General features: G+C 56.4%; 3 protein-coding genes and 1 non-coding gene across 6 annotated transcripts in view; 3 read left to right on the forward strand and 1 right to left on the reverse strand.

Moving 5' to 3' along the window:
• Positions 1-1057: 1057 nt before the first annotated feature.
• Positions 1058-12754, reverse strand: NOSIP (nitric oxide synthase interacting protein). Of its 2 annotated transcripts, none has more exons than XM_065926508.1 (9): positions 12637-12754; positions 4616-4788; positions 3922-4027; positions 2997-3078; positions 2407-2569; positions 2201-2283; positions 1849-2036; positions 1626-1734; positions 1058-1500 (listed from the first exon to the last, which is right to left on the reverse strand). In XM_065926508.1, the coding sequence occupies exons 2-9, from the start codon at positions 4683-4685 to the stop codon at positions 1429-1431; spliced, it is 873 nt and encodes a 290-aa protein (XP_065782580.1). In that variant the 5' UTR covers positions 4686-4788; positions 12637-12754; the 3' UTR covers positions 1058-1428. The 2 variants fall into 2 exon arrangements, with proteins under 2 accessions (XP_065782580.1, XP_065782579.1); XM_065926507.1 differs by having other exon boundaries at positions 2201-2319.
• On the forward strand, positions 11208-11337 carry LOC136162340 (small nucleolar RNA SNORA11). The gene has a single exon (XR_010662140.1). It is a non-coding gene; the product is annotated as a small nucleolar RNA SNORA11 (small nucleolar RNA).
• Positions 12755-13464: 710 nt separating the features above from the next.
• On the forward strand, positions 13465-19165 carry PRRG2 (proline rich and Gla domain 2). The gene is made up of 7 exons (XM_065920727.1): positions 13465-13599; positions 14476-14572; positions 15223-15398; positions 15582-15621; positions 17105-17240; positions 18076-18213; positions 18579-19165. The coding sequence occupies exons 2-7, from the start codon at positions 14488-14490 to the stop codon at positions 18595-18597; spliced, it is 594 nt and encodes a 197-aa protein (XP_065776799.1). The 5' UTR covers positions 13465-13599; positions 14476-14487; the 3' UTR covers positions 18598-19165.
• Positions 19166-19435: 270 nt separating this feature from the next.
• The window catches only part of PRR12 (proline rich 12), a 29323-nt gene continuing 22449 nt past the window's right edge, over positions 19436-26309 (forward strand). For both annotated transcript variants that reach the window (XM_065926518.1, XM_065926519.1), the window contains exons 1-4: positions 19436-19978; positions 21491-21603; positions 22582-22743; positions 22829-26148. In XM_065926518.1, the coding sequence (XP_065782590.1) occupies positions 19893-19978; positions 21491-21603; positions 22582-22743; positions 22829-26148 (3681 nt within the window). In that variant the 5' untranslated portion in view covers positions 19436-19892. The remainder of the gene's footprint in view (positions 19979-21490; positions 21604-22581; positions 22744-22828; positions 26149-26309) is intronic.

The following is a 26309-nucleotide window of genomic DNA, read 5'->3' on the forward strand; positions in this document are numbered from 1 at the left end:
GTATAAAGGGATGGGTGTGAGAGCTTGCTACAGTAGAGAGGTGTGTGGGTGGCAGTGTGTAAAGTCTAAGGAAGAAAGGGTAAAATGATAGAGGGGAAGGACAGGACTGAAAAAGGGGATCCAGAGGTGGCTGATCTCTGGGGGAAGCTGGTACAGCTATGGCCTTGAGCAGTGTGACTTTGGGCAAGCTTTCTCAGCCTCAGTGAGCTATTCTGCAAAATGGGTACAAGCATTCTTCTGCCAAGATTGTGGCCAGGACTTGCACACACTGCAGACTGACAGGCCCCAAGGGCAAGGGCGCCTTGAGTGTCAGCAGCACCTGAGCTAGTTTCTGGAGACTGGGATCCCAAGAGCAGCGCATGAAGCTTCTAGAAATGTCTGAGGGAGGAAATGCTGGGTTTGGGGGGCTCCCCAGGGTGCAAGGATGACCACCCTCCTGCTGTTAACACTTTTCCCTCCAGCCAGATGCATCCACTGGTCCTACACCAGACATGAGCTTGCCCAGCACTCAAGGACACTTATGAATCTCGTCTGGGCTTTAGATGACAAGATCATTTTCCAAAATGAAATGGCAGAGACTGTTCAATGAACGGAGCAGTATGTGCATGGAAATCTCACTTTGGTTGAAAAAACTCCTGTGGGAAAGGCCTGGTAGAGGAAGACCTGCAAGGACAGAACCCAGGAATCGCTCTGAGAGGCAGGACTTCCAGTCTTTATTTTTATACTTTGCATATTTTGCAACTTTTAGCTCTGGTTCTCCACACTGCACAGGGTCTGTTTTTCTGACTCAACGTTATTAAAAACATAGCTTGAAAGGGCCCCCCTGCCCTCCCCGTCAAGTCCGAGCCCCAGGCAGGTCCGCCAGGCCTGCCTGGTTGCTCTGACCTCCGCCCACTCTTCACACCCACCGCGAACACCGAACACCGCTGCCTCCCGGTTTTTGCACTTGCGGTTTCCTCTTCCTCTCCACCCTCCAGCCTTCAGGTGGCGGGGGAGGGGGTGTTCCTCACCACCTTCTCTAGACTGGGTGCCTAACTTTCTCTCACTCACACAGCACTTCATTTCCTTTGGGTGTCTTATTACACTTTGCAATGGGAGACACGTGCCGCTGAAGCTCCCAGGCTTCAAATTTGGTTTAACTCAAAAGGAACGCGGGGATTTCCAATTAGCCCGTTAACGTGGCGCCCTCCGGTGGTCGCCGCTCACATTCCGACTTGCGGCCACTCAACCCATTTACAGCTGTGCGTTTGCATTCCATTCAGACTTCACTCTTAACGTGAGACCACACCAAACATCCCTAGCCCAGGCTTTCAAAAGCTCAGTCATTCTGGAGCGCACGCCATTCCCGGGCTCCTGGGCTCCGGTGCGGTGAATGAAGGCGCCACACGGCCAGTCGCGTTCAAGCCCCATTTATTTGGTTTCCCGCGCTCAGGCCTGCATCACCGGCCGGGACTTCTCCGCCTGCAGCTTCACTCCGGAGCCCGCGAAGCCGGTACCGCCCTGTAGGAGGAGAGGGTGCCGTGGGGGTTCCCTAGCCGCGGAGGTGAGTCTGGGCCCTGGCCCCCGGCTCGATGGCGGCGGGGTTACCCGAAGGCCAGGGGGCGGGGAGGAGGGGCGCCACTCACCCGCTGCAGCACGATGATGTCGCGGTCCATGAGCTTATCCCCGGTCACCGGGTCCACCATGTCCTTGCGAATCAGCTTCTCCACGCACTCCAGGGTGACCACGGCCCCACTGCGGTGAGGGTGAGGGTGGGAGGTGAGGAGTCGGGGCACCGCCCCAGAGAGGGGGCCACACCCGCGCCCGCCGTATCCGGCAGGTCCCCAGGCTGTCCTCTTGGCGACTCACGAGGGGCGCAGCACGGCGCAGGGCGTGGCGTTGCTCAGGCTGTCGCGGGTCACGGCGCACACGTAGCGCTCGCTGCGCGTAATGAGCCCCACGCGGTCCACGGAGCTGTCCAGCGGCGTGAAGCGCACCGGCGTCAAGTCGGACATACGCAGCGGCTTCCCGGACATGGGGCAGGTCACGATGCGCGACTGGGGTGGGGGAGGGAGCCAGGGTCAGCAGGCGGGGCTGGAGCCGGGTGCTGGGAGAATACGTAGGGGGCCTTCAGGACCCAGGTTTGGGAGGGGGGCGGGGTGTGAACCTGGCCCTCTCTGGCAAAGAGGGCACAAGGGCGCGTGCTGGGGCAGGGCCTCACCGGCTTCTCCAGCTTCGTGGCCTTCGCCTCGGGGGTCAGCGACGGGATCCAGAAGCTGGGCAGCGCTTTGTCCTTATCTTTGCCTGCGGAGCCAGCACTGGACGCGGGTTGGGCATCGTCTGCGGGGGGGAGGGGCTGGGATGCCGCACCCACGGAGGCACCTGTGGGACCCCCCGCCCATCTGCAGGCTCATCTCTCTCTCTCACCTGGGCCGTTCCCTGCAGAGGCGACCTTGGGCGTGAAGGGGTTGAGGGGCCGGCTCACGATGGCCGCCTCCTTCTCCAGGAAGCCCCGCACGTGGTCCTGCGCCGCGGCCCGCTGCAGCGCCTTCTGCTCCTCTCGCCGGGCGCCCCTCTGCTTCTCGTAGGCCTGCAGGCGGCCAGGGACCAGTGAGCCAGACACCCTCCTGTGGGCTGTGGGTTTGGGGCACCCTAGGTAGGGGCCAGGGTGGATCTCTGAATTTAAAGGAGGGCAAACTGGGACCCAGGCAGGGGACACTCCCGGCAGAGGCTTTTAGTGTTTGGTGCAGGCTGGTGGCTGCACAGTCATCTGCGGTGTGTCTCTGCTGCCTTCACTGGTTCCTCCCACCAACTGTAGGACACCCGAACCATTTCCCGTTTAGCTGGTTTGGGACTCGGTGGCTTCTCCGTCCCTTGGCAGCAGAGTGGTCAACAGCTTGGCTGGAGACAGACCACCAGAGCTCAAACCCTGCCTCTGTCACTGATGAGCTCTGTGGCCTCTAGAAAGCGCTGTGATATCTCCTGGCCACAGTTTCTTTACACATAAAACGGGTCACCTTCATCTGCCGGGCAATTTCCTTCTTCTGGTGCAAAATGTACTCTAGGATTGCTTCCCGCTCATAAAGGTAGCCATCTGGGCTGCAAAGAGAGAAGAGGATGAGAAAGCGTGGCCAGCAGTTAACAGCCACCCTCCAAACATCAGCTCCTTGTCCTGGAGACCCCCTAAGCATCTTACAGGCAGCAGCTCACTCAGGGCTCTGCTTAGCTCTCTGAGGTGACCGCGCCATTTTAACTCTCCTGGCTTTGTAATGTGCTCCAAAGCGTAGGGGAAAATCTTGTGCCATACAGGGTTAGCTCAGGAGGCCAAGGTTATCCACACCCTGCATATTCCAACCAAAGGACTGGCCTGTGCCTGGCTCCTGGGAGGATACTTCTAAGCCCTTGGAATGTCCTGCCTGGTAAGGGTTTGCCTGGGGGGCATGGCTTATGTGGCATCAGCTGGATCTCTGCAGTCAAGTGAGGGAAGTGAAGTCGCTCAGTCATCTCTCTTTGGGACCCCATGGATTGCAGCCTACCAGGCTCCTCTGTCCATGGGGTTCTCTAGGAAAGAATACTGGAGTGGGTTGCCATTTCCTTCTCCAGGGGATCTTCCCAACCCAGGGATCAAACCCAGGTCTCCCACATTGCAGGCAGATGCTTTACCATCTGAGCCACCAGGGAAGCCTCTGCAGTGAAGAGGCAGATAGTGGGAAGCACTTCACGAACTGTTATTATGGGCTGGCAGTGTTCCATACCCTCTGTTATGAACATATTCTCTTCCACACCCCATGAAATATACTAGGATCATGCCCAGGTCTCAGAGGGGAACACCAAGGCTCCGGGAGGGCAGGTGGCTTGTCTAGGGCGCCCTGGCTGTACAGCCCCTCCAGAGGTTCCCTTGCCCTTTGGCCCCTGACCAGCCCACCCACGTGCCCAGCTTACGTGACGACAGGGTCGTGGCAGGGCTGCAGCGAGAGGCAGCAGCAATCGAAGTCCTTGACAGCATCCCGGCTCAGTCGAATGTTCTGGGTGCCGTAGCCTGAGGCCGCTGGGGACAGGAACACACAGAGGGATGGGGAGCCAGGGGACGTGCCCCTGTGCAAACCCGAAGAGAAGGGCACAGCGAGGACCCAGCGGAGGTGGGGGGCGCTTGTGCAGTCAGGAGCGTGTGCTTGGGGTCTGTGCGTTGGGGGCGGGGCACACCCACAGGAGGTGTTCATCCCCAGAGGGTAAGTGACAAAGACATACAGGCTCTGAGGCAGCCCGAGGGCCAGCTCAGCGAAGAGGCTCGTGGCTGACTCCCCTCGGGCCTTCTGGCTCTGGGACCAAGCTCAAGCGCCCGCACCTCTCTGGACCTCAGTTTTCCCGTCTGGAATATGGGCTGACAACACTGATTCCTTCCTCTGTGGGTGCTTAGGAGGCTTAGATGAATTCTAACAGGAAGGCACTTAATGTACAAGGCAGGGAAAAGGTGGCTGGCTTGTGTGGGCTGTCATGTTATGATGCTATGACCATCTGTCATGTGGGCTGTGTTAGCACGGTCAGCAGAAAGACACACACAGCAAGCTCAACCAGAAGGGCAAAGCGAGTGCCCTGGGCATTTTGGGGTTTATCTGCCCCCTCGCAAACCCAGTACCTGTGTCCTTCTTTTTCTCATGGTAGGTGTAGACGGCCCCCGCTGTGCAGTTCTTGCCGTGCCGTGTCATCCCGGCGGGGACGAAGGGGCAGCTGCAAGGCAGCAGTGACCGGAGGGAGCCCACGCAGAGAGGACTGGACCTTTATGGACCCTGATCTGACCTAATGGGGAAGCTGGCAGTGGGGCAGGGGAAGACAGTTTTGCACTCATTAGATGGTTAACAAAAACCTCTACCCTCAAAAAAAAAAAACAAACCAAAAACCACTCCATCTTGAAAAAGACCTGGCAGCCGCAGCAGCAGCTGCCGCGGCGGCACAGAGCAGCCAGACACAAAGAGAGGGGCTGTTGGCGGGGTGGGGCGGGGGGTTCGCTATGTCGGATGACGATTCGAGGGCCAGCACCAGCTCCTCCTCGTCTTCGTCTTGCAACCAGCAAACTGAGAAAGAAGCAAACACCCCCAAGAAGACGGAGAGCAAAGTCAGCATGAGCAAAAACTCCAAACTCCTCTCCACCAGCGCCAAGAGGATTCAGAAGGAGCTGGCGGACATCACTCTAGACCCTCTGCCCGACTGCAGTTCCATATTCACCTACATGGCTGCAGGAGACGCCCGTCACCTCTGTTCAGTCACCGCTTCACCTGGAAGAAACCTGTTGGCCCTCCACGCACGACTCAGATGGCCCGTCCCTGCAAACCTCCCCAGCTCTCTCTGGGACGAGCTGCCGCTCCGTGTCTGCTCCGGCTCTCGGTTTCCGTAGCCAGTTTATGGTGCACTGTAGTGGTGCACTGTGCATTAAGCTGGAATGCATGCTCTTAGGCCAGTATTTTATGCTTATTTTCTGGGATCCAAGTGGATGATCCCTTGGAAATACAGCTATACCCTCTTGTACTTGGAAGAACTTGAATTGGTTAAAAGAGGCTTGTGTCACATGGTTTTAAAATGTTAATTTTGTTTTCCCTTTCCATCTTTTCTTGGTTTTTGTTTTTATTAAAACTATACACCAACATAGTAAAAAAAAAAAAAAAAAGAAAGAAAGAAAAAGACCTGAGGTTTGCTTCTGGAAGTGGTGTTGGAAGGGGCACAAGTTGCAAGTTATCCTGAGATGGTGGAAGGAGGGTTATGTGCAATCTGATGGGAAATTCTAGCATCCAAGGCGATGGGTGGGGCGAGAACACGCATGGGAGACTGAAGCGCCCGGCAGATGCTCAGGGATCTCGAGCATGTGTGGATGCTACACGCCCATATCAACTGAGCACGTCTGGATTCACTTAGGTGCAGTATGCCTGTTGCTCAAATTGTTCCCTCACGTATCACTCGCGTTGGAATAAATTCCGAGTTTTCAAAACAAGTGTTAGAGGGAGAACTGAGTGCACGTGGAATTCTGTCAATCAGCAAGAAAAACCCAGCTACCCCGATCGGACAATGAGCAGAGGGTGAGAACAGGCGGTTTACAGAAGCAGCTCAAAGACGGGCAGCTGGATGCCTCAAGCTCTCCTCACAGGAAAACCACGAGACATCACTTGACTCCTCTCTCCAAGGTGGCGGGCGGCACCGTGAGCGCTTGCTAAGACCAGGGTGAGGGTTGGTGATAGGAACCCCGCAGGTGAGGCTGGGGAAACACTGGCTGGGGGGACTTCTACAAAGTGAGTGCAGGAGATTCTGCGCTTGCGTGTGTGTACCCCAGAGACGACGCCCACTAGGGAGCACATGTGAGAATGTTCGTAGTGATGCTGTTTATCCTGGAGGGGAGCTGAAGGCAACTGAATATACTGCCCTGGCAGAATGGACAGTGACTGCCCACCAAGGAAACCATCCAGCAGTGAGATGCGACTGGGTATGTACAGAGCATCGTGGGTGGGTCTGAAAACCACGATGCTGGGTGAAAAAACAAAACAATCGACATGTGCACAAAACATTGTAAACACCTGCAAACAAAAGGATCATGCATATAATAATGGCTGCCTGTGTAAGGGAGGGGACTGACTAGATGGATGCATGCATGCTCAGTCGCTTCAGTCGTGTCCCACTCTTTGAGACCCCATGGACTGCAGCCCACCAGGCTCCTCTGTCAGTGGGGTTCTCCAAGCCAGAATACAGGAGTGGGTTGCCATGCCCTCCTCCAGGGGATCTTCCCAACCCAGGGATTGAACCCACATCACCTACGTCTCCCACACTGGTAGGCAGGGTCTTTACCGGCTAGTGGAAGGCTAAGGGATTACAAGAGTAATCCCCTTTTAACAGAGAGTAAATCAATCGAACAAGCTGAGGGTTGATGGGATCAATGGAGTAAGACCTTATGCCTGGCCCTGGCTCTCTCCTCGCTGTGACTCTAGACGGGTAGTTCCCTTTCAGAGCCCTTTGGTAAGAGGTGCGGAGAACCATGGGCTGTACCTGACGTTAACTGGATGGCTGTGTGGACTAAATGAGGTCATACACAGAGTCTGGCATATGGAATGCTCAGGAAATACTCTCTCCGGTTCTCTGGCTGCAAGGAGGATCCAGAAGGCAGGGGTGGGGGCACCACCAGGGACTCCCAAAATATAAAAAAGCAACTTAATCTTTATTTCCCTGGTTTATGATGCTTTCGGAAACTTGCCTTTCTCTTTCAAAACATAAACCTTTCCTGGAACCTATGGATCCTGCACGCCCCCTACTGGCGTCTTCCTCCCAGTAGGTACATTGACAGCATAGACGCACAGACCCGTAGTAAGGATGCAGTTGATGTTTTGGCAGATGCACACACCCTCCTAACTACCGCCCCAGTAGCGATGTGGAACATTCCTGTCACCCCAGCCGCAGCCACTGTGCTGCGTGTAGAGGTGGACCTTGGTGAAACACATCAACTCGACCCACGGCTCCTCCTCCAGCTTCCCCTCACCCCCCAGTTTTGGAGCAGGTGTCCGGCACCTGCCACCTCCCCAGCTCACCGGCCACCGCCCTCCTCTGCCCTGGCCCCCTGGCTTCCGCCCCCGTTCCCCCACCCATGACCACTCATGAAGGTCGAGTTCACCTCCGAAGGGACAAATTCCCCACTCTATTCTTAGTTGTCAACTGCCTTGACCCTCCGTGGTATTTGGCACTGGGCTGCTTGTCTTGTGGCCAAGCTCTTTGGCTTTGTGGACTGGGACGTTTTCTCTCTGAGAGGAGAGGAACTGCTGGAGAGGGAGCATTACTTCTCTGGGCTGTCATGGGAATAAGCACAAGGGACACTGCTTGACCCCTGACCCCTGGGCCAACTCCCCATGGCCTCATCTCATCAATCATCCAACTTCAGCCACCCTCTGGGGTCTGTTCCATCGGCATCTCCGCTTTGGAGAGAGGCAAACGGAGGCACAGAAGTGAAGCCATTTGCCTAGGCCAGTGGTTCTCAAAGTAAGGTCTGCCGAGACCCCAGGGGTCCCTAAGAAACTCTCAGGGGGTCCACAGAGCGATTTCCATGACACTAATATGTGTTTGCCTCTGTTCCTCTCATTCTCTAGTGAGCATCTGGTGGAGTTTTCCAGAGGCTGTGTGACTTGTGCTTGTGCAACCTTGGCTTTAAAACACGTCCGGTATACAGAGTGAAAGAAGCCAGGTACAAAAGGCCCTATTGTTGATTCCATTTATATGAAATGTCCAGAATGGGCAGATCCATAGAAACAGAAAGGAGACTGGTGGCTGCCACCCACTGGGAGAAGGGAGGACGGGAGTGGGGAGTGGCTGCTAAGGGGATGGGGTTTCTTTCTGCAGTGATGAAAATGTCCTGAAATCAGGAAGTGGAGATGGTTACAAAAATACTGATTATATGAAAAACCACAGAGTTACATACCTTAAATAGATGAGTGTTTTGTTATAAGAATATTTCAATAAAGACCCTTTCATGTCTGTTTTCATCTTATATTGTAAATCTTTTTTTCCTTTGGCCACACCTGTGGCTTGCAGGATCTTAGTTTCTGGACCAGGGATTGAACCCGGGCTTTCAGCAGTGAAAGCGCACAGTCCTAACCACTGGCCCACCAGGGAACTGCCCTGATATGGCAAACTGTGATAGATCGAACTTCCACAAACAAAAGGTTTTTGGAGTCCTCGCTGATTTTTAAGATCCTGAGACCAGGAAGTTTGAGAACCACTGACTGGAGTGGGCAGGTTTATGGTCTCCTCAGGACAGGCTCAGAAAATAGAACTACCACCATCTGCTGTCACTAGCACTTCAGAGAGGACACGTTCAAAGTAAGGGCAGCTATTATTTACCAACCTTCCCCTCTTACAGAGGAGAAACCAGGCCCATGGGGCCCCCCTGGCAACAGAGCTGGACTTGAACCCACTCACCCGGGCTCTGGAGCTGCCCCCCCTTGGTCACGTGACAGCTGGCAGTCCTCCTGGGGAGGTCACAATCCGAGAATAAAGGCTAATCCACTCCCATGCTCCTACGAAATCTTCAAAATCCACAGTCTAGTCCACTCTTTTAATATGTCTCGATTCAGACAACAATTTTCACTGGAGGAACTTGCCCTGCATTTAGGTTTCATAAAATTTACAGGAGCAAATGTACACTCACATGTCCTGGTTGCGCCGGACATACTTAAAAGTTTTCCAGGGACTGAATCCAGTTTGGTGCTTGAATTTAAATTAATTAAAATTAAGTGATTAAAAAAAAAAATACAGTCCCTCAGGGCCCTGACACAAATATCAAAGATTGCCACAGCCTCTAGGAACTCGTGGCTACTATGTTTAAAAAACATGACCACAATACCATGGATGCATTAATAATTCCTTAACATCATCTTCTATCCAGCTGGTATTCAAATCTCCCTTATTATCTCCCCGGGTCTTTTTCTCCAGTCGATTTGTTTGAATCCTCAATCTCCTGAGGTCAGAGATCCCTCTCAGAACTAAAGAATGAGAAAACTAAAGAAGAACTAAAGGATGCTACAAGTCCCCTCCCGAGAGGAGCATGAGGTCACATGGATGCTGCTGGCTGTCCCAGGGGGGTGGAGGCCTGTGTTAAGGGAACCCAAAGGGCCAATTACACTCAAGGAACTCACAGACAAATATAGGAAGTATCGGAAGCAGGAAGGAGGGAGGCTCCCTAAAAGCAAAAGGGAACATCTGAGATTTTTCTATTAATAGTGATTGGTATTCATCTAAGAGGTTCGGTAAACCCAGCCCTGTTATAAGCATTTTATACATGTTAACTCCACTGAATCCCAGGGCTTCCCTGATAGCTCAGTTGGTTAAGAACTGCCTGCAATGCAGGAGACCCTGATTTGATTCCTGGGTTGGGAAGATTCCCTGGAGAAGGGATAGGCTACCCACTCCAGTATTCTTGGGCTCCCCTGGTGGCTCAGACGGTAAAGAATCCGCCTGCAATGTGGGAGACCTGGGTTTGATCCCTGGGTTGGGAAGATCCCTTGGAGAAGGGAATGGCTACCCACTCCAGTATTCTGGCCTAGAGAATACAGTCCATGGGGTTGCAAAGAGTCAACTGAGTGACTTTCACTTTCCACCGAAGCCCACAGCACAAATGGCTGCTACAAACAAGGAAACAGAGGCAGGGAGAGGTGCCCAGTGCAGCCGGGGGTTGACCCAGGCATCTGCATCTGTGGCCGAGACCATCGCAGGTGCTGCCTGGCTGCAGGTGGCCCCAGGCCCTGTGCTGACTCTCAGTGTGGAATGGGGCAGCTCCTATAGGCCTGGCTCTGCTCCTGGAAATCCCCGTGGGCCTGGGCCTCCCCCTACCCCGCCCTGGAAATCCCATCCGCTTCCTCCTCCCAAGCCCCATCAGGAGTTGCCTCCTCTGGGAAGCCTGAGGGAGGCATTCCTGATGCTCTGACAATGCCCTGATTTACCTCCACTACAGCCATCTCAGAATTTCCCCCTCCAGACTAGGAACCCCCCTAGAGGTGGGGCCTGGGCTGGACTCCAGGTTGGGTCCCAGCACTGCCTGGCACCTGGGGGTGGGGGCTGGACACAGAGATGGCATGACAGTATCAGTTAACGACTTCCAACCATAGGGCCGGGGGTAGATGTGTAATCAATGAAACGAATCATCCATCCAGTCAATACATCACAAAAGCACTATAAGAACAGAAATGACTGGACTTCCCTGGTGGTCCAGTGATGAGAAAACTTTGTGTTCGCAATGCCGAGGACCCAGGTTTGATCCCACATGCCACCATGAAGATCGAAGATCCCATATGCCACAACTAAAACCCACCACAGTCAAATAAACAAATAAATATTTAAAAGAAAAAAAGAACAGGATGGTGTGGAGGGGGACACTGTTAGAAATTAAGAGGAATTTAAAAGACAAAACAATGATTTGAATTGATTCTGATTCAAACAATTGATATTTTTATCAGGGTTGCTTTTGTAAGTGTGATAACAGTATTGTGGCCATGGAAGAAAATGTTCCTGCTTTTTTGTGTGCCTATATGCTTTTTAAAATTTAAAAAAAAAATTGTTGGAAAATTTTTTTAAAGTTGAAGTATAGTTAGTTTAGTGTTGTGAAAATGTCTCTGCTTTTTACACATGTATCCTAAAATATTTAAGGGAGAAATGTCACAATAGACAGACTTTGCCTTATATATTTAATTTTTAAAAATGCCCAGCTAGGGGTGTGCTCAGAGCAGGGGGCCTGAAGAAATGGCTTGTCTGTTTATAACACACCCAATAGGAATCTGGGTTCACTGTGACAAGGGGCACAAAATGTGTGGCCTTCCTATAAACAGAAACCTGACACATGAAAAAAACAAATAAATAAAATAAAAATAAAAAATAATAAAAAATGCCCAGCCAGTATGGCAAAAATATTAATAAACAGAAACTCTGGCCATATGAATTTTTATATTATGATCCCACTTCTATGTAAGTTGTGTTAGGTAGGAAGTTAGACATGAGCAACCAGGGGAAGACTGGCTGAAAGGGATGCAAGTCCTCTCTAAACTCTGAGACACACCCAGGAGAGCTCACAGATATGCTACAAATATAACCACAGAGACTTTTCAACTCCTGCACGTGAATCCTATTCACACAGTGGATACAAAATGACCACAGGGGCTTCTCCAAGTAACCTTACCCGCGGTTAGGCAGTTAGGAGCCTATTAAGGCATAAACAACACAGCCTGCGGCTCTACAACTTATAATTATCATTTGGCTTGAGCGTATGCCCATTTCTATTCCCTTTCATTGACTGGTGGTGGGTACAAGCCCTACTTTGAATGGGGCAAAGCCAAATGGAGGAGACTGGAAGTGTAAAGAGGGAAGCCAAGAGGGCTTAACAGGAAGGATGAGGAGGACTCCTACGGGAGTGTTGGATTAATAAAAGATTATCCGCTTGAGCTGAATGGAGCTGTAACTTGTCTGTTGTTCTACACTTTTTCGTCATTGCTCCAAATTTTTGTTGCCACGAGACAAGAACGGGAGGAAGAGAAAGAAACTAACCTGACAGGTGGGACATTTTCATAATAAAATATTAAAGTAAAATTGCTTTAAGGATCCATCAAGACCTGAGTTCACAACGAATCAGCAGCACCATCGAAGTGAGAACCTAGGACTGCCTAACCCCAAAGCTCCAGAGGAAAACGTTAACCCACAGCAACTCCCAAGAGGGAAGGGCCTGTCAAAGGTGCAAGGAGGCAGCGGCGGCGACTGCACAACACTTCCCCGCCCTCCCCATCACGGTCTGGGAAACGGAGGCCAAGAAAGGGTCCACCCTTTCTTGAGGGGTTGCTCCTCATTCAATATCACTCCTTAGACCTCCCCCAGGAGTCCCAGTCTCTTCCATGCCCTGGGATCCGTAGCTCATTCGTCTGCACTGGAATTAATACTCTGGGGAGAACTGCCGGATGAAGGTTTGGCTACCTAAAGGGATTTCCGGCACCTCCAATTCGGCTTCAAACTTGAGGCACCTAGAGGGCTCTATTAATGACTGCCAGGAAGTCAGATTTCAAAATCTTGTCCCAGTCTCCCTCAGGACCACAAGACTCTTGCCCACGGGAAGGCAATCGCACTAACACTATTCTTCTACCGCCTAGAACTCACCTCACAGACGACCCCTCCTTCCTCCGTGGCTACTTCAACAGTACTCCTACACCGGAAAGGAGCTCTGTTTTCCCTCTCCGCTCCGCCGCTTCCGCCCGGCGAAGAGACCGGAAGTAGTTCTACCCCTAGTGGCGGAGAAAGCTCTTCTGGCTTGGTAAATTCTCCCTCCTTTTTCTTCCTCCCTCCGGAAACGTGAGTGGCAACTCGAGGGTTCCGGTCGGTGAAACTGGCGTGAATAGGGGGCGTGCTTAGTAAATACTAGGCGTTTCCCTGGACGGGCCTAGGCTTTGCATCTCTTCAAGCCTGTGTTTAAGGACTAACCACTTTGCCCAGAAATTGAAAAACCCGCTTACCAAAGTGTGTATCATCCACTTTTCTGCCGCAAAAGAAGAGACAATAGAGAATGGACGGCTCCTCTGTCCCCACTTTGTAAATGGAGCAGTTGAGAAATCGGAAGTCAGAGTCTTTCAAATTGTCTCAGGAAGCAGGAATTTACTGCGGCATACCTACCTATCTCTAGGGACTAAGGCATACCAGTTTCTAGACAGCTAGATGTTCATTTCCGTAGCTCAGCCTGGCGAGCTCTCTGGGGAGAGGGGGGAATTGGATAGGAGGGGAGGAGGCGCCTATCCAACACCCTGAGTGTCCCCATGGTGTCAGGAGACCCAGGCTCCCTTTGGGGTTCTGGACGTTATACCCTTAATTATAAGGTCCCTTTATTTATTTATGTATTTTTTTCATAAGGTCCCTTTAAATACTCTGTCCCTTACCTGAGTCCCGCCCAGGGCAGGTAATAAAAAACCCCGCCCCTCTTGCCTGGAACCAGGATTGTGTCGGCTTTAATGAACAAAGTACCCTCCCGTTCCTCTCCCCTCCCCTCTCCCCTGCCCCTCTTCACGGCTGGCCGCAGTTAGCCGAGGAGGCCCTGATTAAGGAGAGGACAGTACTCCCAAGTTTAGGCAGGTAAGTGAATGTCCCTGGAGGCAGAGCTTGACTTGGGGACCTTGGTAACCTGGCTTTGGGCTCTTCTGGTACCCAGAAGTTGGAGCCCCCAAACCCAGGAGTCCAGGATGACTGCCCCCTCCCTCAACTGCTTGACCACAGGATATGTGCGTCTGGTTTTACTTCTTGTATACTCTTTGATCTCTGTGGGTGGAAGGGTTTCCCTGGTGGCTCAGAAGGTAAAGTATCTGCCTACAGCGCAGGAGACCTGGATTCAATCTCTGGGTCAGGAAGATGGCTTGAAGACAGGAATGGCAACCCACTCCGGTATTCTTGCTTGGGAAATCCCATGGACAGAGGAGCCTGATGGGCTACAGTCCATGGGATCGCAAAAAACTCAGACACAACTGAGCAACAAATGCTGTAGGTGGATGTGGCAATGGGCACAGAGAGATAGGTATATACGTGGAGATTATCAGGAAGAAAGTGATCCAATCCTTGGATGTGTTTACGAGCGCCTGCTATGTGCCCAAACCCGTGCTGGGTGCTGCACGCACAGCTGGGAAAAAGATAAGCTCCTGGTTCTGGTCTCTGGAGGGACACTGCGTTTGCTGAAATCCTGCCTCTGAATCTTGCAAACTGTGTGAACTCGGGCAAGTTCTTTTACTTCTCTGTGCCTCAGTCTCCTCCTGTATCAAAAGGAGATAATAATAGCACTGTGGTGAAAATGAAACTGAGTTGATAGAGGTAAATGACCTTGAACAGTCTCTGGTCCAGATTACAGGCCACGTAAGTGTCTGCTCTTATAATTCATGGACCACAGAGTCTGATCAGGGAGACCTGGCCTCATTCTTCAGTGGCTGAGGCACTTCTCATCTAACCACACCTGGTTCCTAGTGTCCACAAAATATGAGGGGCTGCCCCTCTGTGCTGCTGCTATACCTGGGATTGGCCACCTGCCTGGACACACCACCCAGTGGGAAGCAAGGCCTAGGTGAGTGTTGAGGGGAAGAGCCAGAGTCCAGGCAGCAACACCCACCTTCCTCTGGCCCAGGAGAAACCCTGCCTCCAGTCGCCTCCTCCCCAGGACCCCATAAGGACTCTCCATCTCCTTAAGTTCAGGCTCCTTCATGTCCCCAAGGACTTCCCTGTAGCTCAAACGGGAAAGAATCTGCATGCAATTCAGGAGACCAGGGTTCAATCCCTGGGTCAGGAAGATCCTCTGGAGAAGGGAATGGCAATCCACTCCAGTATTCTTGCCTGGAGAATCCCATGGACAGAGGTGCCCGGCGGGCTACAGTCCATTGGTTTGCAAAGAGTCAGACACGACTGAGTGACTAACACACACACACACACACACACACACACACGTGTCCCCAGTCCTAGGAGCCCTCCGTTTTCTGTCCCTTATGTCTTTTGGACTGCCCTGGAGGCTCAGACGGTAAAGAATCTGCCTCCAATGCAGGAGACCAGGGTTTGATCCCTGGGTCCGGAAGAACCCCTGGAGGAGGGAATGGCTACCCACTCCAGCATCTTTGCCTGGAGAATCTCATGGACAGAGGAACCTGGGCAGGCTACAGTTCGTGGGGTGGCGGAGTCGTGCACAACTGAGCGACTAATGCCCTGTGTGTCTTTTGGGCCCAGAGGTCTTCCTGGACTCCCCAGAGGCACAGAGCTTCCTAGGCAGCCGTAAGCGGGTTCCAAGAGCCAATTATTGGGACCTGGAGTTGTTCACTCCAGGGAACCTGGAGCGGGAGTGTCGAGAGGAGATATGTTCCTGGGAGGAGGCGCGAGAGTACTTTGAGGACAATATTCTGACGGTGAGAAGTCCCCGGAGGTAGATTCAAGGGGTCCCCGGAGGAGTACCCTCTAGGACCTGGGGGTGGGGTCCTGCCCCTCAACTCAGTCTGCCTTCCTGCCTCAGAGACCAGGGTGGGCTGGTCTGGGGGTGTGAAATCTTCCAGTTGATGCTTTTCAGCCTTCCCTCCTCCTGCCCATTCAAGGATCACTTTTGGGAGAGCTACGTCCACAATGGCAAAGGAGGTGAGTTGGGAGAGCTCTCTCATCCTGTACAACTAGGGCAAGGCTTTACCCGGGAGGCTGAACCACCATCCCCCACCCCAAACTGGCTCCCTCCAGACTCCATGCCCCATGAGTTACTGGAGGGAGTTGTCAAAGAAAGCCCTTCTTCTGAGACTGGAGCCCTCACCTCAGGATCCCACCACACCTCACTGAGGGGAGGTCCCCTGTCCCCGGGAAGGGGGACAGTTGGAAGGAGAGGTTACAGCCCTGAGGCCTCAGACTCGGAAACCCTGGCCCACCTGAGCCCATCTTGGAGTCCAGAGCCTCAGCAGTTTGGTTGCTAAGGGGGTTGCTCCCTAGCAACGGGGCCGGCGTAGGCCAGTTGGTGGCAGCCTGTGTGTCTTCACCTGCTGGATCAGCCCAGTCCCAACCCCAACCCCTCCTCTGAGTTCTGAGGCCCCATGGTGGCTGCAGCCTTGTTGCTAAGGGGGGGGTGCTCCTTAGCAACCAAGCCTGGCCAGGCTGGACCAAAGAAGCCAGCAGCACTCACTACCTGGTTGGTCCCCCCTCCCCCACAACTCCATCCTGGCTTTGCCCTGGTTGCTAAGGAGGCCTTCTCCCTAGCAACCACACCTAGCCAGGCTCAGGACCCAAGGCCTCCTGCCCACAGGAGGACCCCCCTCCAGGTACCAGGCATCTCACCCCCCTAGTGGCTTGGTTGCTAGGAGTGTATCCTTAGCAACAGGCACTAAGTCTGGGCTAGAATCCTCACATTGGTTGCTAGGGGAGGTAACTGGTTTGCTACAGGCCTATGAAGGCCTGGTGGCTTCTTGAATCTACCTGAAACGTGTCAGAATCAGGAAGCCCCACCTTCTGAGTGCAGCTTTTTGTGAAGAGGGCTAAAAGCCTGGGATTTACTGTTTGAGGAAAGTCCCCTGCTACCCAGTCCTAAAGGAAGCTTCCCCAGCAGCAAGACCTAGCAAGGCCTCAGGAAGCCAGGGTCCTCCCTGTGCCCCACCCCCCTTTTCCTCAGATATGAAAACTTGATTACTAAAGGCACTTCACCTTAGCCAAGGGTTCACATGAGTCCTAAACCCCATCACTCTGTGACTGATGGGGGATGTCCCCCTTGATAGATAAATTTTTCTGACCTGTCTGGTGAGGCCTCGCCCCTCTGTGGGCTGGCTGGTAAAAGGGACTGCATTCCAGAGGGGACAGGATTGCCAGATAAAATACAGGATCGCTCCCCGCCCTAGACCCCCAGTTAAATTTGAATCTCAAATACACAGGGATAATTTTTTTTTGTAGTATATCTCATATATTCCATGAGACATACAAAAAAGTTACTCATTGTTTATCTAAAACTCACATTTAACTGGGTCTCCTCATTATTGTTTGCTAAAATCTGGCAGTACTGAGCGTGGGGACTCAGAAAATTGTCTGCTTGAACTCCCTACCCTAACTAAGCATGTCAACTGCAAACATCCCCCTCCACCCCCCGCAGGACGTGGACGAGTGGATGTCGCAAGCCTGGCTGTGGGGCTGACAGTAGCCATTGTGCTCATTGTCCTGGGCAGCCTGGGAGCCTTCTGGTATCTACATGGCCGTCGGGGCCGCAGGCAGCATTCCTGTCCTCAAGAGTAAGGGGGCTTTGGGGGCTGTAGAGCTTTAGAGCAGGGTGAGCAGGGGAGGGAGGGGTCATCCTAAGGAGATGGACCAGATCGGGGGCAGGTGGGCACTGCTGAAAGATCTGAGGAGACTGTTCTGTGAAGAGTCTGTGAGATTCTGTGTCCGATTGCGGCATCCGATTATATCCACAGTGCTTGGCACCAAATAGGGACTCCATCAATATTTGCTGGCTGGCTGTCTTTGCAGTACCCAGTTTACAAGTGATCTTCATCCTGTGGATGCTGTATCTGATGAGGCTGCAGCCTGTGGTCTGTGGGTGTCTGTGGGATGTCAGTTTCCGGGGTGACAAGATGAGGCTGTCTTTGTGTGTGTCCGTGTGAGTTGTCTAGGTGTGTGTTTCTCAGTGGCAAAGTGTAAGAGAGTGCGTGAGCATCCGTCTCGAAGTGGAGTAGATTTGGAGGTTTCCAGGAAGAGTTTGTTGGAAGAGTGGATCTGGGAAATTTGTGCCTGAGTGTTTCTCTGTTGTGTCTGTCTGTTTCTTGTGTGTGTCTGCCTGCTTCTCTGCAGGGCTGTCTGTTTCTCCATGACTCTGCCTGTATCGGGGCACTTGTGTCTGTGAATGAGCCTGTCTCAGCAACTGTTGATTTCTGTGACTGCCTGTCATTGCGTGGTGCTTTTCTGTCTGTAGAGTTCGGTTGAAGGTGACCCTCTTTTCCCCTGGTCCATCTCCCTTTCACCTCTGTCCCCCTACCACCCTCAGAGTCTCTGTCTCCCTAAGTCTGACCTTTTCCCAGGGCTCTCTCTCCTGTAGGATTCCCCTGCTAACACTGCACCTTCTGTCCCCAGTGTCGAGCTCATTAGGCCCCTTAGTGATCTGAGCCCGCAGACGCCCCAGCCTCCACCCCCACCCCCAGGCCTCCCCACCTACGAGCAGGCGCTGGCGGCCTCGGGGGTACACGACGCACCTCCGCCCCCCTACACCAGGTATGGGGCTGGGCTTCGGCCTGGGGGCGGGGCGCAGAGGGGAGGGCACGGCCGGGGGAGGGGCGTGGGCTTAGGGGCGGGACTTAGAATTTTGAGCTTATTATCCAGGGCGAGGCTTGGAGAACGGGGGCGTGGCCCAGCCGTGTGTGTGTGTGTGTGTGTGTGTGTGTGTGTGTGTGTGTGTCTGTCTGTCTGTGTGTGCGTGTCTGTGTACGTGTGTCTCTCTGGAATATTATAGGAGGGTGGGTCTTGAATCCAGAGGGTCCGGGATTGGCTGAGACGCCCAGGGTGGGCCGGAGTGGTCTTGGTTGATGGGGCAAAAACAGCCGGGCCTTTGACTCCGCACTGTTCTCCTCCTCTTGCAGTCTCAGGAGACCCAGCTGAAGAGCGGCTTCGGAGCGGAGCCGGGGTTCTCTGAACCGTGCTCCAGATTCGCACCGGATTCCGGAAACCCCCAGGCATCCTAAACTCCGGAGCTGAGCTTGGAGGGGTGATGGGAGTAGGGGTCGTCCGGCCCGAGGCCTACTCTACCACACGTGTTTCCGCTGCGTACAGATACAAGCAAGTTCCCAGGCAACGTGTTCCCGCGTCCTGGCCCCTCGCAGGCCCCCACGGTCTCCTGACCTGGGGGTATCCGCCAGCCCCGTACCCGGGGTAGGAGTGCGTGGAAACTTGGACCCAGGAGCGCAGTCCGGGTGCGCAGACTCGCGTGTGAGCGGGTGTGACACGGCCATCGCCCTCAGTGTCACGGACCACGGACACGCAGAGACTCGCCTGTGCACACGCGTGCTTTCCTGCGCTCCCCGTGCGCGCACAGGGGCACTCTGCAATCCAGGAAAAGATGGGGGGACGTATTTGCAAGCGGGCTCGGTTGGGGGCAGGATCGCGCTGCACCTGGGGGACTGGAGTTGAGCTCTTTCCCCAAATAAAAACACCTTGGAAAAGAGATGCAAAAGAGTGAGATAATGCAAAAATTAAAAAAGAAAAATCAAATAAACTGAACTGCGTTCCCGGGCGCGTCTGCGCACGGCGGAGCTAGCTTTTTGTACAAACGCTGCACCCTACACCCCCAGGCCCTGCTAGCGCCCTGTGTCTGCCTCTCTCTCTCTCTCTCTCTTTTTTTTTTTTTTGCATTTGCACGGGATTGTGGGAGGAAGCGGAGCGCAGCCAGACACCCCGCCGCCCGCCCCCCCTTCCCCTCCCCCCTCCCCCAGCCGCCTTGTGCAAAGATGGCTGCACCGTGAGCGCAGAGGAGGAGGAGGCGGCGGCGGCGGCGGCGAGAGAGCGAGCACCCAGAGCCCGCACCCACCCCGGGGCCGCCCGGGACGCCCCCTCCTGAGCGCGCGCCCCCCCTTCTCTCTTGCAAGGGCCGGGGCAAAGGCGGAGACAGCGGGGTCCCTCCTCCCCCCTCTTTCCCTCCAGGGGGAACCCCCCTTCCCCCCTCCTTGGCTCGGCGGCTGCACCCCCTCCCTTGCCCGCCCCTCCGCCCCTGTCCCCTCCCTCCCCCGCCCGGGGCCTTCCCGGGCCTTCGGCGGCTGCAAAGAAAAAGAGAGAGAGAGAGAGAGAGAGAAGGGAAAAAAAAAGCAACAGCGGAGGGAGAGGCGGCGGAGGAGAGCGCGCGCGCGCCCCCTCCCTCCCTCCCTCCCTCCCCCTCCCCCAATTTCCACCGCGGCCAATTCATGGACAGGAACTACCCCAGCGCCGGCTTCGGGGACCCGCTCGGCGCCGGGGCGGGATGGAGTTACGAGAGGTCAGCGAAAGCTAGGTAAGGAGCCGGGGGTGGCCTAGAGGAAGGGGCCAAGGGGTGGGGGCCCAACCCTGCCGGGCCCGCCCGGCTACGCGTGCATCGCAAACTCCCCTCCGGCTTGCAAGGGAGCGGCCTTCCTCGGTTTGCAACAACGCCGCCGCCCCAGTTTGCAAATTGCAAACTCCGCCAAAGCCAGCTCCGGCATGCAAAGAGAAAGATGCAGCGGGGAAATGGGGGTGCAAAACAATTTCAGACCGAGAGGCCTTGGGAAGGTGGGAGGGACTGGCGAAGCAAGGCCTGGATTTCCCCCCATCCTTGGATTCCCGGCTTGCTGACCCCTCCCCCTCGCGCCCCAGGCTCTGCTCTTGCAAAGGTGGGAAGGAAAAGAAAATTAGAACGCAGACCTGGGGGGCGCGCCCCCCCCAGGTCCTATTGTTCCGGGACTGCGCGAGGCCGCGCTACGCGGGCCCCCCCCCCGAAATTCCGCGCGCTGAGTGGGCACGGGGCCCCGCCCCCTTCCGAAGCTGGGGTTCTGTGTGTGTAAGGGGGGGATGTCCTGGCATCAGAGACACACCCCCTTGAGCTCCCCCACCCGCAAAGACAGAGAATCCTAGTTGATGGCGAGGAGAGGAGTGTTTGACCTCTTGAGTCCGGGCCATGGATGGGGGCCGCTGCATAGGAAGACGAGGCTGTTTCTCCAGTGTGTGGTTGTGTGTGTGAGCGTGGGCCCAGGCGTACATAGCTGGCAGCCAGTTCACCTGCGAGTCTGCCCCTTTTCTACTGTTTGTGTCACGCCCTCACTCTTCACCTGCCCCCTGCCCCCCTCCCCCACACACCTGGGTTTCCCAGGTTGGCAAGGGCAGGACCCCAAGTGAGTTAGGATTTTCCATGTGGGACTGCTCGCTCCGTGTCTTTCCCCACGAGTGAGTTGAATACTGGTTTACACACATACCTGGCCTTGCATGGGTCCATGCATCTGAACCTCAACCCGGGGGATGCACGACGTTCATGTTCACACTTGTACCTGGTACTTTCCCTGAGTCCTATCCTCACCCCCCCTCCCCCATACCTGCTGTTGGGGAACAATCTGCGGCTGCCCCTGGCTCGGTATGCACCATCCCGTGAGGTTCAGGGCCTCTGTGTTCCCACGTGTCTGAAGAAGAGGGGGAGTCCCTCGGGGGTTGGCCCCAGGGCTTTGTGTCCCCTACAGGGTGGGGGCCCTGGGAGCAAACTCCCTATTTTCAACTTAGACACTTTTCTCTGACTCTTCAGCCTGTCTGTCTCCTTCCTGTGCATGTCTGTGAGGCTCTCTGGGCTCTATTTACTGGGGCTCGAGTGGGGACCATGGCTCTTTTAAGTTGGGGACCCCGATTCCCTTGTCTTTTCCTTTATGGCTCAAGGTTCCTTAGGATAACCCCCAGTCAGCTGGAAGATTCTCCCGAACTCCCTGGGGGATTTGCTGAGTTCCTCACTCCGAGGGCAGCTTCGGAGGAAACCCTAACATCTCCCTTTCCACCCCCTACCCCACAGCTTGGTCTATGGCAGCTCCAGGACCTCACACCCCGAGACGGACATCTTACACCGCCAGGCCTACGCGGCCCCCCACCCACTGCAAAGCTATGCCACCAACCACCACCCGGCAGGTACGGCCCCTGTCCCGCCCCGCCTGGCCCTCCCTTCGAAGCGGCTGATTGGCTGCTGAAAGTTCCACCCTTCCTAATTGGCTGTGCCCTCCGTCCTGGCTCGCCCCTTGCCACTTCTTCCCTGATTGGTTGTTCTGAGGCTGGTCAATTTCTTGCCGGATTCGTCCGCCCCTCTTTCTGGTCCCGCCTCTTTCGCTCCAATTGGTCCGGTCCTCTCAGCCCCCAAATCCCACCTTCTCTTCCAGGCTTTTCCGCCTCTCCTGCCCACCCGGTCCCTTCCCTCTGGATTTGTTCATCCTCTTGGTTCTCTGAATTCTTTCTTCCTGATTCTCTTTCTTCCTGATTGGCTCCGATTCTTGGACCTCCCCCTCCTCCCTTAGATTTGCCCACTACCTGATTCTTCTGTGACCGGGCCTCTAGTACCTCGGATTGATTTTCCTTTGATCCTGCCGCTTCCCTTCCTAGATGGATCAGCAACCAGACTGTTGCCAAGTTTGACCCTAAGACCCTCTTGGTTGGCTCCTTCCCTTTATCCCTGCCCCCCACCCTTTCTTTTTTTTTTTTTTAAATCCGGACCCTCTCACTTGGACTTAACCCCTTTCGACTTGTTCTCTGGTTCTTCCCAGTGGCACCAGTATCACCCCATCTCTTCCCCTTCCTTGTTAGAATTGCCTAACTCCTTTGGCCTCCCTTGGACCGCAAGAACTCTCTGTTCTTTTTCTCCCACTTTTTTTCACCTCTGGATTTTTCTACTCCTTTGTCTACTTTTCCCCTCCTGGGCTCCCTGCCCTTAGGATTGCATCCTACTCCATCCTGCTTACTGTCTCCTTGTTTCTGCCTACTTTCTCCTCTTTGAATCTGCACCTTCCATCCAATCCCCTTTCCTGACCCAACTTGCCTTTGGCTTGCTTTTTCTCCCTTTCAACCTTGCCCTATCCCCCACCTAGCTGACTCAACCCCCGCCCCGACCCTTGCCAGGCCTCTCTGGACTCTTCGACACTGGCCTCCATCACGCAGGCTCAGCAGGGCCCGACGCCTCCGTCATGAACCTCATCTCGGCCCTGGAGTCCCGGGGCCCGCAGCCTGGCCCCTCTGCCTCCTCTCTTCTTTCCCAGTTCCGCAGTCCTTCCTGGCAAACAGGTAAGCCCGCTGCCAGCCCAGGAGGGCCAGGGTGGGGCTGGAGTGTGGTCGACTCTGACCTGTGGTCTCCCTCATTCATCCCTAGCCATGCACACGCCAGGCCCCACGGAGCTCTTCATCTCAGGCGCCCTGCCCGGTTCCAGCACATTTCCATCCTCCTCCGCCCTTTCGGCTTATCAGCACCCAGCTTCCTTTGGCAGCCGCCCCTTCCCAGTTCCCTCTTCCCTCACCCTCCAGGATCCCCCATTTAGTCCCCCAGCTAATGGGCTCCTGTCCCCCCATGACGTGCTGCACCTGAAGCCCTCGCAGGCACCCACGGTGCCCTCCTCGCTAGGTTTTGAGCGCCTGGCGGGGGGTGGTGTCCTGGGGCCCGCTGGTCTCGGCCCAGCCCAAACCCCACCTTACCGCCCTGGTCCCCCAGACCCACCCCCACCTCCCCGCCACCTCCCGACTCAGTTCAACCTGCTGGCTTCCTCTTCCGCTGCTGCCGCCGCCGCAGCCGAACAATCCTCTCCACAGCTCTACAACTTCTCGGGTGCTGCCCCCGGCCCGCCGCCCCCTGAGCGGGCCCTGCCCCGCCAGGACACCGTCATCAAGCACTACCAGCGGCCCGCCAGTGCCCAGCCACCCCCACCCCCACCCCCAGCCCATGCCCTCCAGCACTACCTGAGCTGCGGAGGCAGCTACGCCTCCATGGGCCATCGGGCCAACTTGGCCTGCAGCCCGCTGGGCGGTGGGGAACCCTCCCCTGGCGCTGGTGAGCCTAGCAAAGCTGGGCCCAGTGGAGCCACGGCCGGGGCATCAGGCAGGGCTGCAGGCCCTGAGGCAGCTGGAGGAGGTGGTGCAGGGGGTGGCGGTGGAGGTTACCGCCCCATCATTCAGTCGCCTGGTTACAAGACGGGCAAAGGTGGTTACGGGGCAGCTGCGGGCGGTGCCAGTAGGCCCCCACCAGCCCGTTCGACCGCCACGCCCAAATGCCAGAGCCTAGGTGGGCCAGCAGCGGCCTATGCCACTGGGAAGGCCTCCGGGGCTGGAGGAGCAGGAGGCCAGGCCTATTCCCCCGGTCAGCCCCAAGGGCTTCTAGGACCCCAAGCTTATGGGCAGGGGTTCGGAGGGGGTCAAGCACAGGACTTGAGCAAAGGCCCTAGCTACTCAGGGGGGCCCCAGCAGCCCCCAAGTGGTCCCCCACCTCCTGGCCTAGCCACGTGTCAGAGCTATTCCCCAGACCAGCTGCAGGGGCAGCTGTATGGGGTTCAGGGTGAGCCGTACCCGGGGCCAGCTGCCCACTCCCAGGGTCTGCCCACGGCCAGCCCCTCACTCAGCTACAGTACTGGCCATTCCCCAGCACTCTCGGGCCATGGAGGCGGTTGGGGGCCCAGCTCCCTGGGGGGCGGCGGAGAGGCCAGCCCTTCTCACATCATCCGCCCACTGCAGTCGCCACCTGCCCCCGGCCGCCCGCCCGGAGTTGGCTCTCCGGGAGCCCCTGGCAAATACCTGAGCTCTGTCCTGGCCTCAGCCCCGTTCCTGGCACCCCCAGGGGCCAGCAGCTATGCAGCTGGAGCAGGTGGCTACAAGGGCAAGGGGGACGGCTCCGAGCTGCTGGCGGGCCCTGGCGGGCCTCCCGCTGAGCGTACGGAGGATGAAGAATTCCTCATTCAGCACCTCCTCCAGGCGCCCAGCCCCCCGCGGACCTCAGGGGCAGATGGCCTGGTGGGCGAAGATGGGGCAGCAGATGCCTCCAAGGGACTTGGGGGGAGTGGCGGGGCTGGGGGTCCCCCAGGCACACCCTACGAGCTGGCCAAGGAAGACCCCCAGAGGTACCATCTGCAGAGCGTCATCCGGACCAGCGCCAGCCTTGATGAGGGTGCCACCGCGGCCCTGGAGCTGGGCCTGGGGCGACTGAAGGAGAAGAAGAAAGGGCCGGAACGGGGTGGCGAGACCCCCGAGGGACTGGCCACCTCAGTTGTCCACTACGGGGCAGGTGCCAAGGAGCTGGGGGCCTTCCTCCAAAAGAGCCCTCCGCCCCCCCAACCCACGGCCCAGTCGGCCCAGCCTGCCCCCCACGGCCTCCTCCTAGAGGCGGGGGGCCCCGACCTCCCACTGGTGCTGCCGCCCCCTCCTCCCCAGCTGCTCCCCTCGGTCCTCAGCCACGCTCCCAGCCCCTCCTCCAGTGCTCCCAAAGTCGGCGTCCACCTCCTTGAGCCGGCCGCCCGAGATGGGGCACCCCAGCCGCCCCCGCCCCCGCCCCCACCCCCACCGCCCATGCCCCTCCAGCTTGAGGCCCACCTCCGCAGCCACGGCCTGGAGCCCGGTGCCCCCAGCCCCCGCCTGCGGCCGGAGGAGAGCCTGGAGCCGCCCGGTGCCATGCAAGAATTGCTGGGGGCCCTGGAGCCGCTGCCCGCTGGGCCTGGTGACACTGGCGTGGGCCCGCCCAACACCGAGGGCAAGGATCCCTCCGGTGCCTACCGCAGCCCCAGCCCGCAAGGCACCAAGGCCCCCCGCTTCGTGCCGCTCACCTCCATCTGCTTCCCTGACTCCTTGCTCCAAGACGAGGAGCGCAGTTTCTTCCCCACCATGGAGGAGATGTTCGGCGGAGGGCCGGCGGACGACTATGGCAAGGCTGGGCCGCCCGAGGACGAGGGCGATCCCAAGGCGGGGACCGGGCCACCCCCTGGCCCCCCTGCCTATGATCCCTACGGGCCCTACTGCCCTGGTCGGGCCACTGGAGCCGGCCCTGAGACTCCGGGCCTGGGCCTGGACCCCAACAAGCCCCCCGAGCTGCCCTCCACGGTCAACGCTGAGCCCCTGGGCCTGATCCAGAGTGGGCCACACCAGGCGGCCCCCCCGCCCCCGCCTCCCCCGCCGCCGCCTCCGCCCCCTGCCTCGGAGCCCAAGGGAGGCCTGACCTCGCCCATCTTCTGCTCTACCAAGCCAAAGAAGCTGCTCAAGACATCCTCCTTCCACCTGCTGCGGCGCCGCGACCCACCCTTCCAGACACCCAAGAAACTGTATGCCCAGGAGTACGAGTTTGAGGCCGATGAGGACAAAGCTGATGTGCCCGCTGACATCCGCCTCAACCCCCGGCGCCTGCCTGACCTGGTGTCCAGCTGCCGCTCCCGCCCGGCTCTCTCCCCGCTGGGTGACATAGACTTCTGTCCACCCAACCCAGGCCCTGACGGCCCCCGGCGCAGAGGTCGCAAACCCACCAAGGCCAAGCGTGATGGGCCGCCCCGGCCCCGTGGGAGACCCCGGATTCGCCCACTGGAGGGCCCCACCAATGCTGGGCCAGCTTCAGCCTCCACTCCTGCTGATGGGGCCAAGAAACCTCGGGGCCGGGGCCGGGGCCGGGGCAGGAAGGCCGAGGAGGCAGGGGGCACTCGGATGGAGCCCCTGAAACCACTGAAGGTGAGGGGGGCTGGGACCCTGATGCCTGGGGGTTGGGGCCACGTTTGAGGTTCTTGGGCATGATGGGGAATATGATATGAACTAATTCCCAGGAGAAAAGGAATCAGAGGGCTCAAACTCCAGAGTTCCATGCTTGGAGAGATCTGAGAGTTGAAATTTGT

This window comes from Muntiacus reevesi, chromosome 2, assembly GCF_963930625.1.
Source record: "Muntiacus reevesi chromosome 2, mMunRee1.1, whole genome shotgun sequence".
Taxonomy (NCBI): domain Eukaryota; kingdom Metazoa; phylum Chordata; class Mammalia; order Artiodactyla; family Cervidae; genus Muntiacus; species Muntiacus reevesi.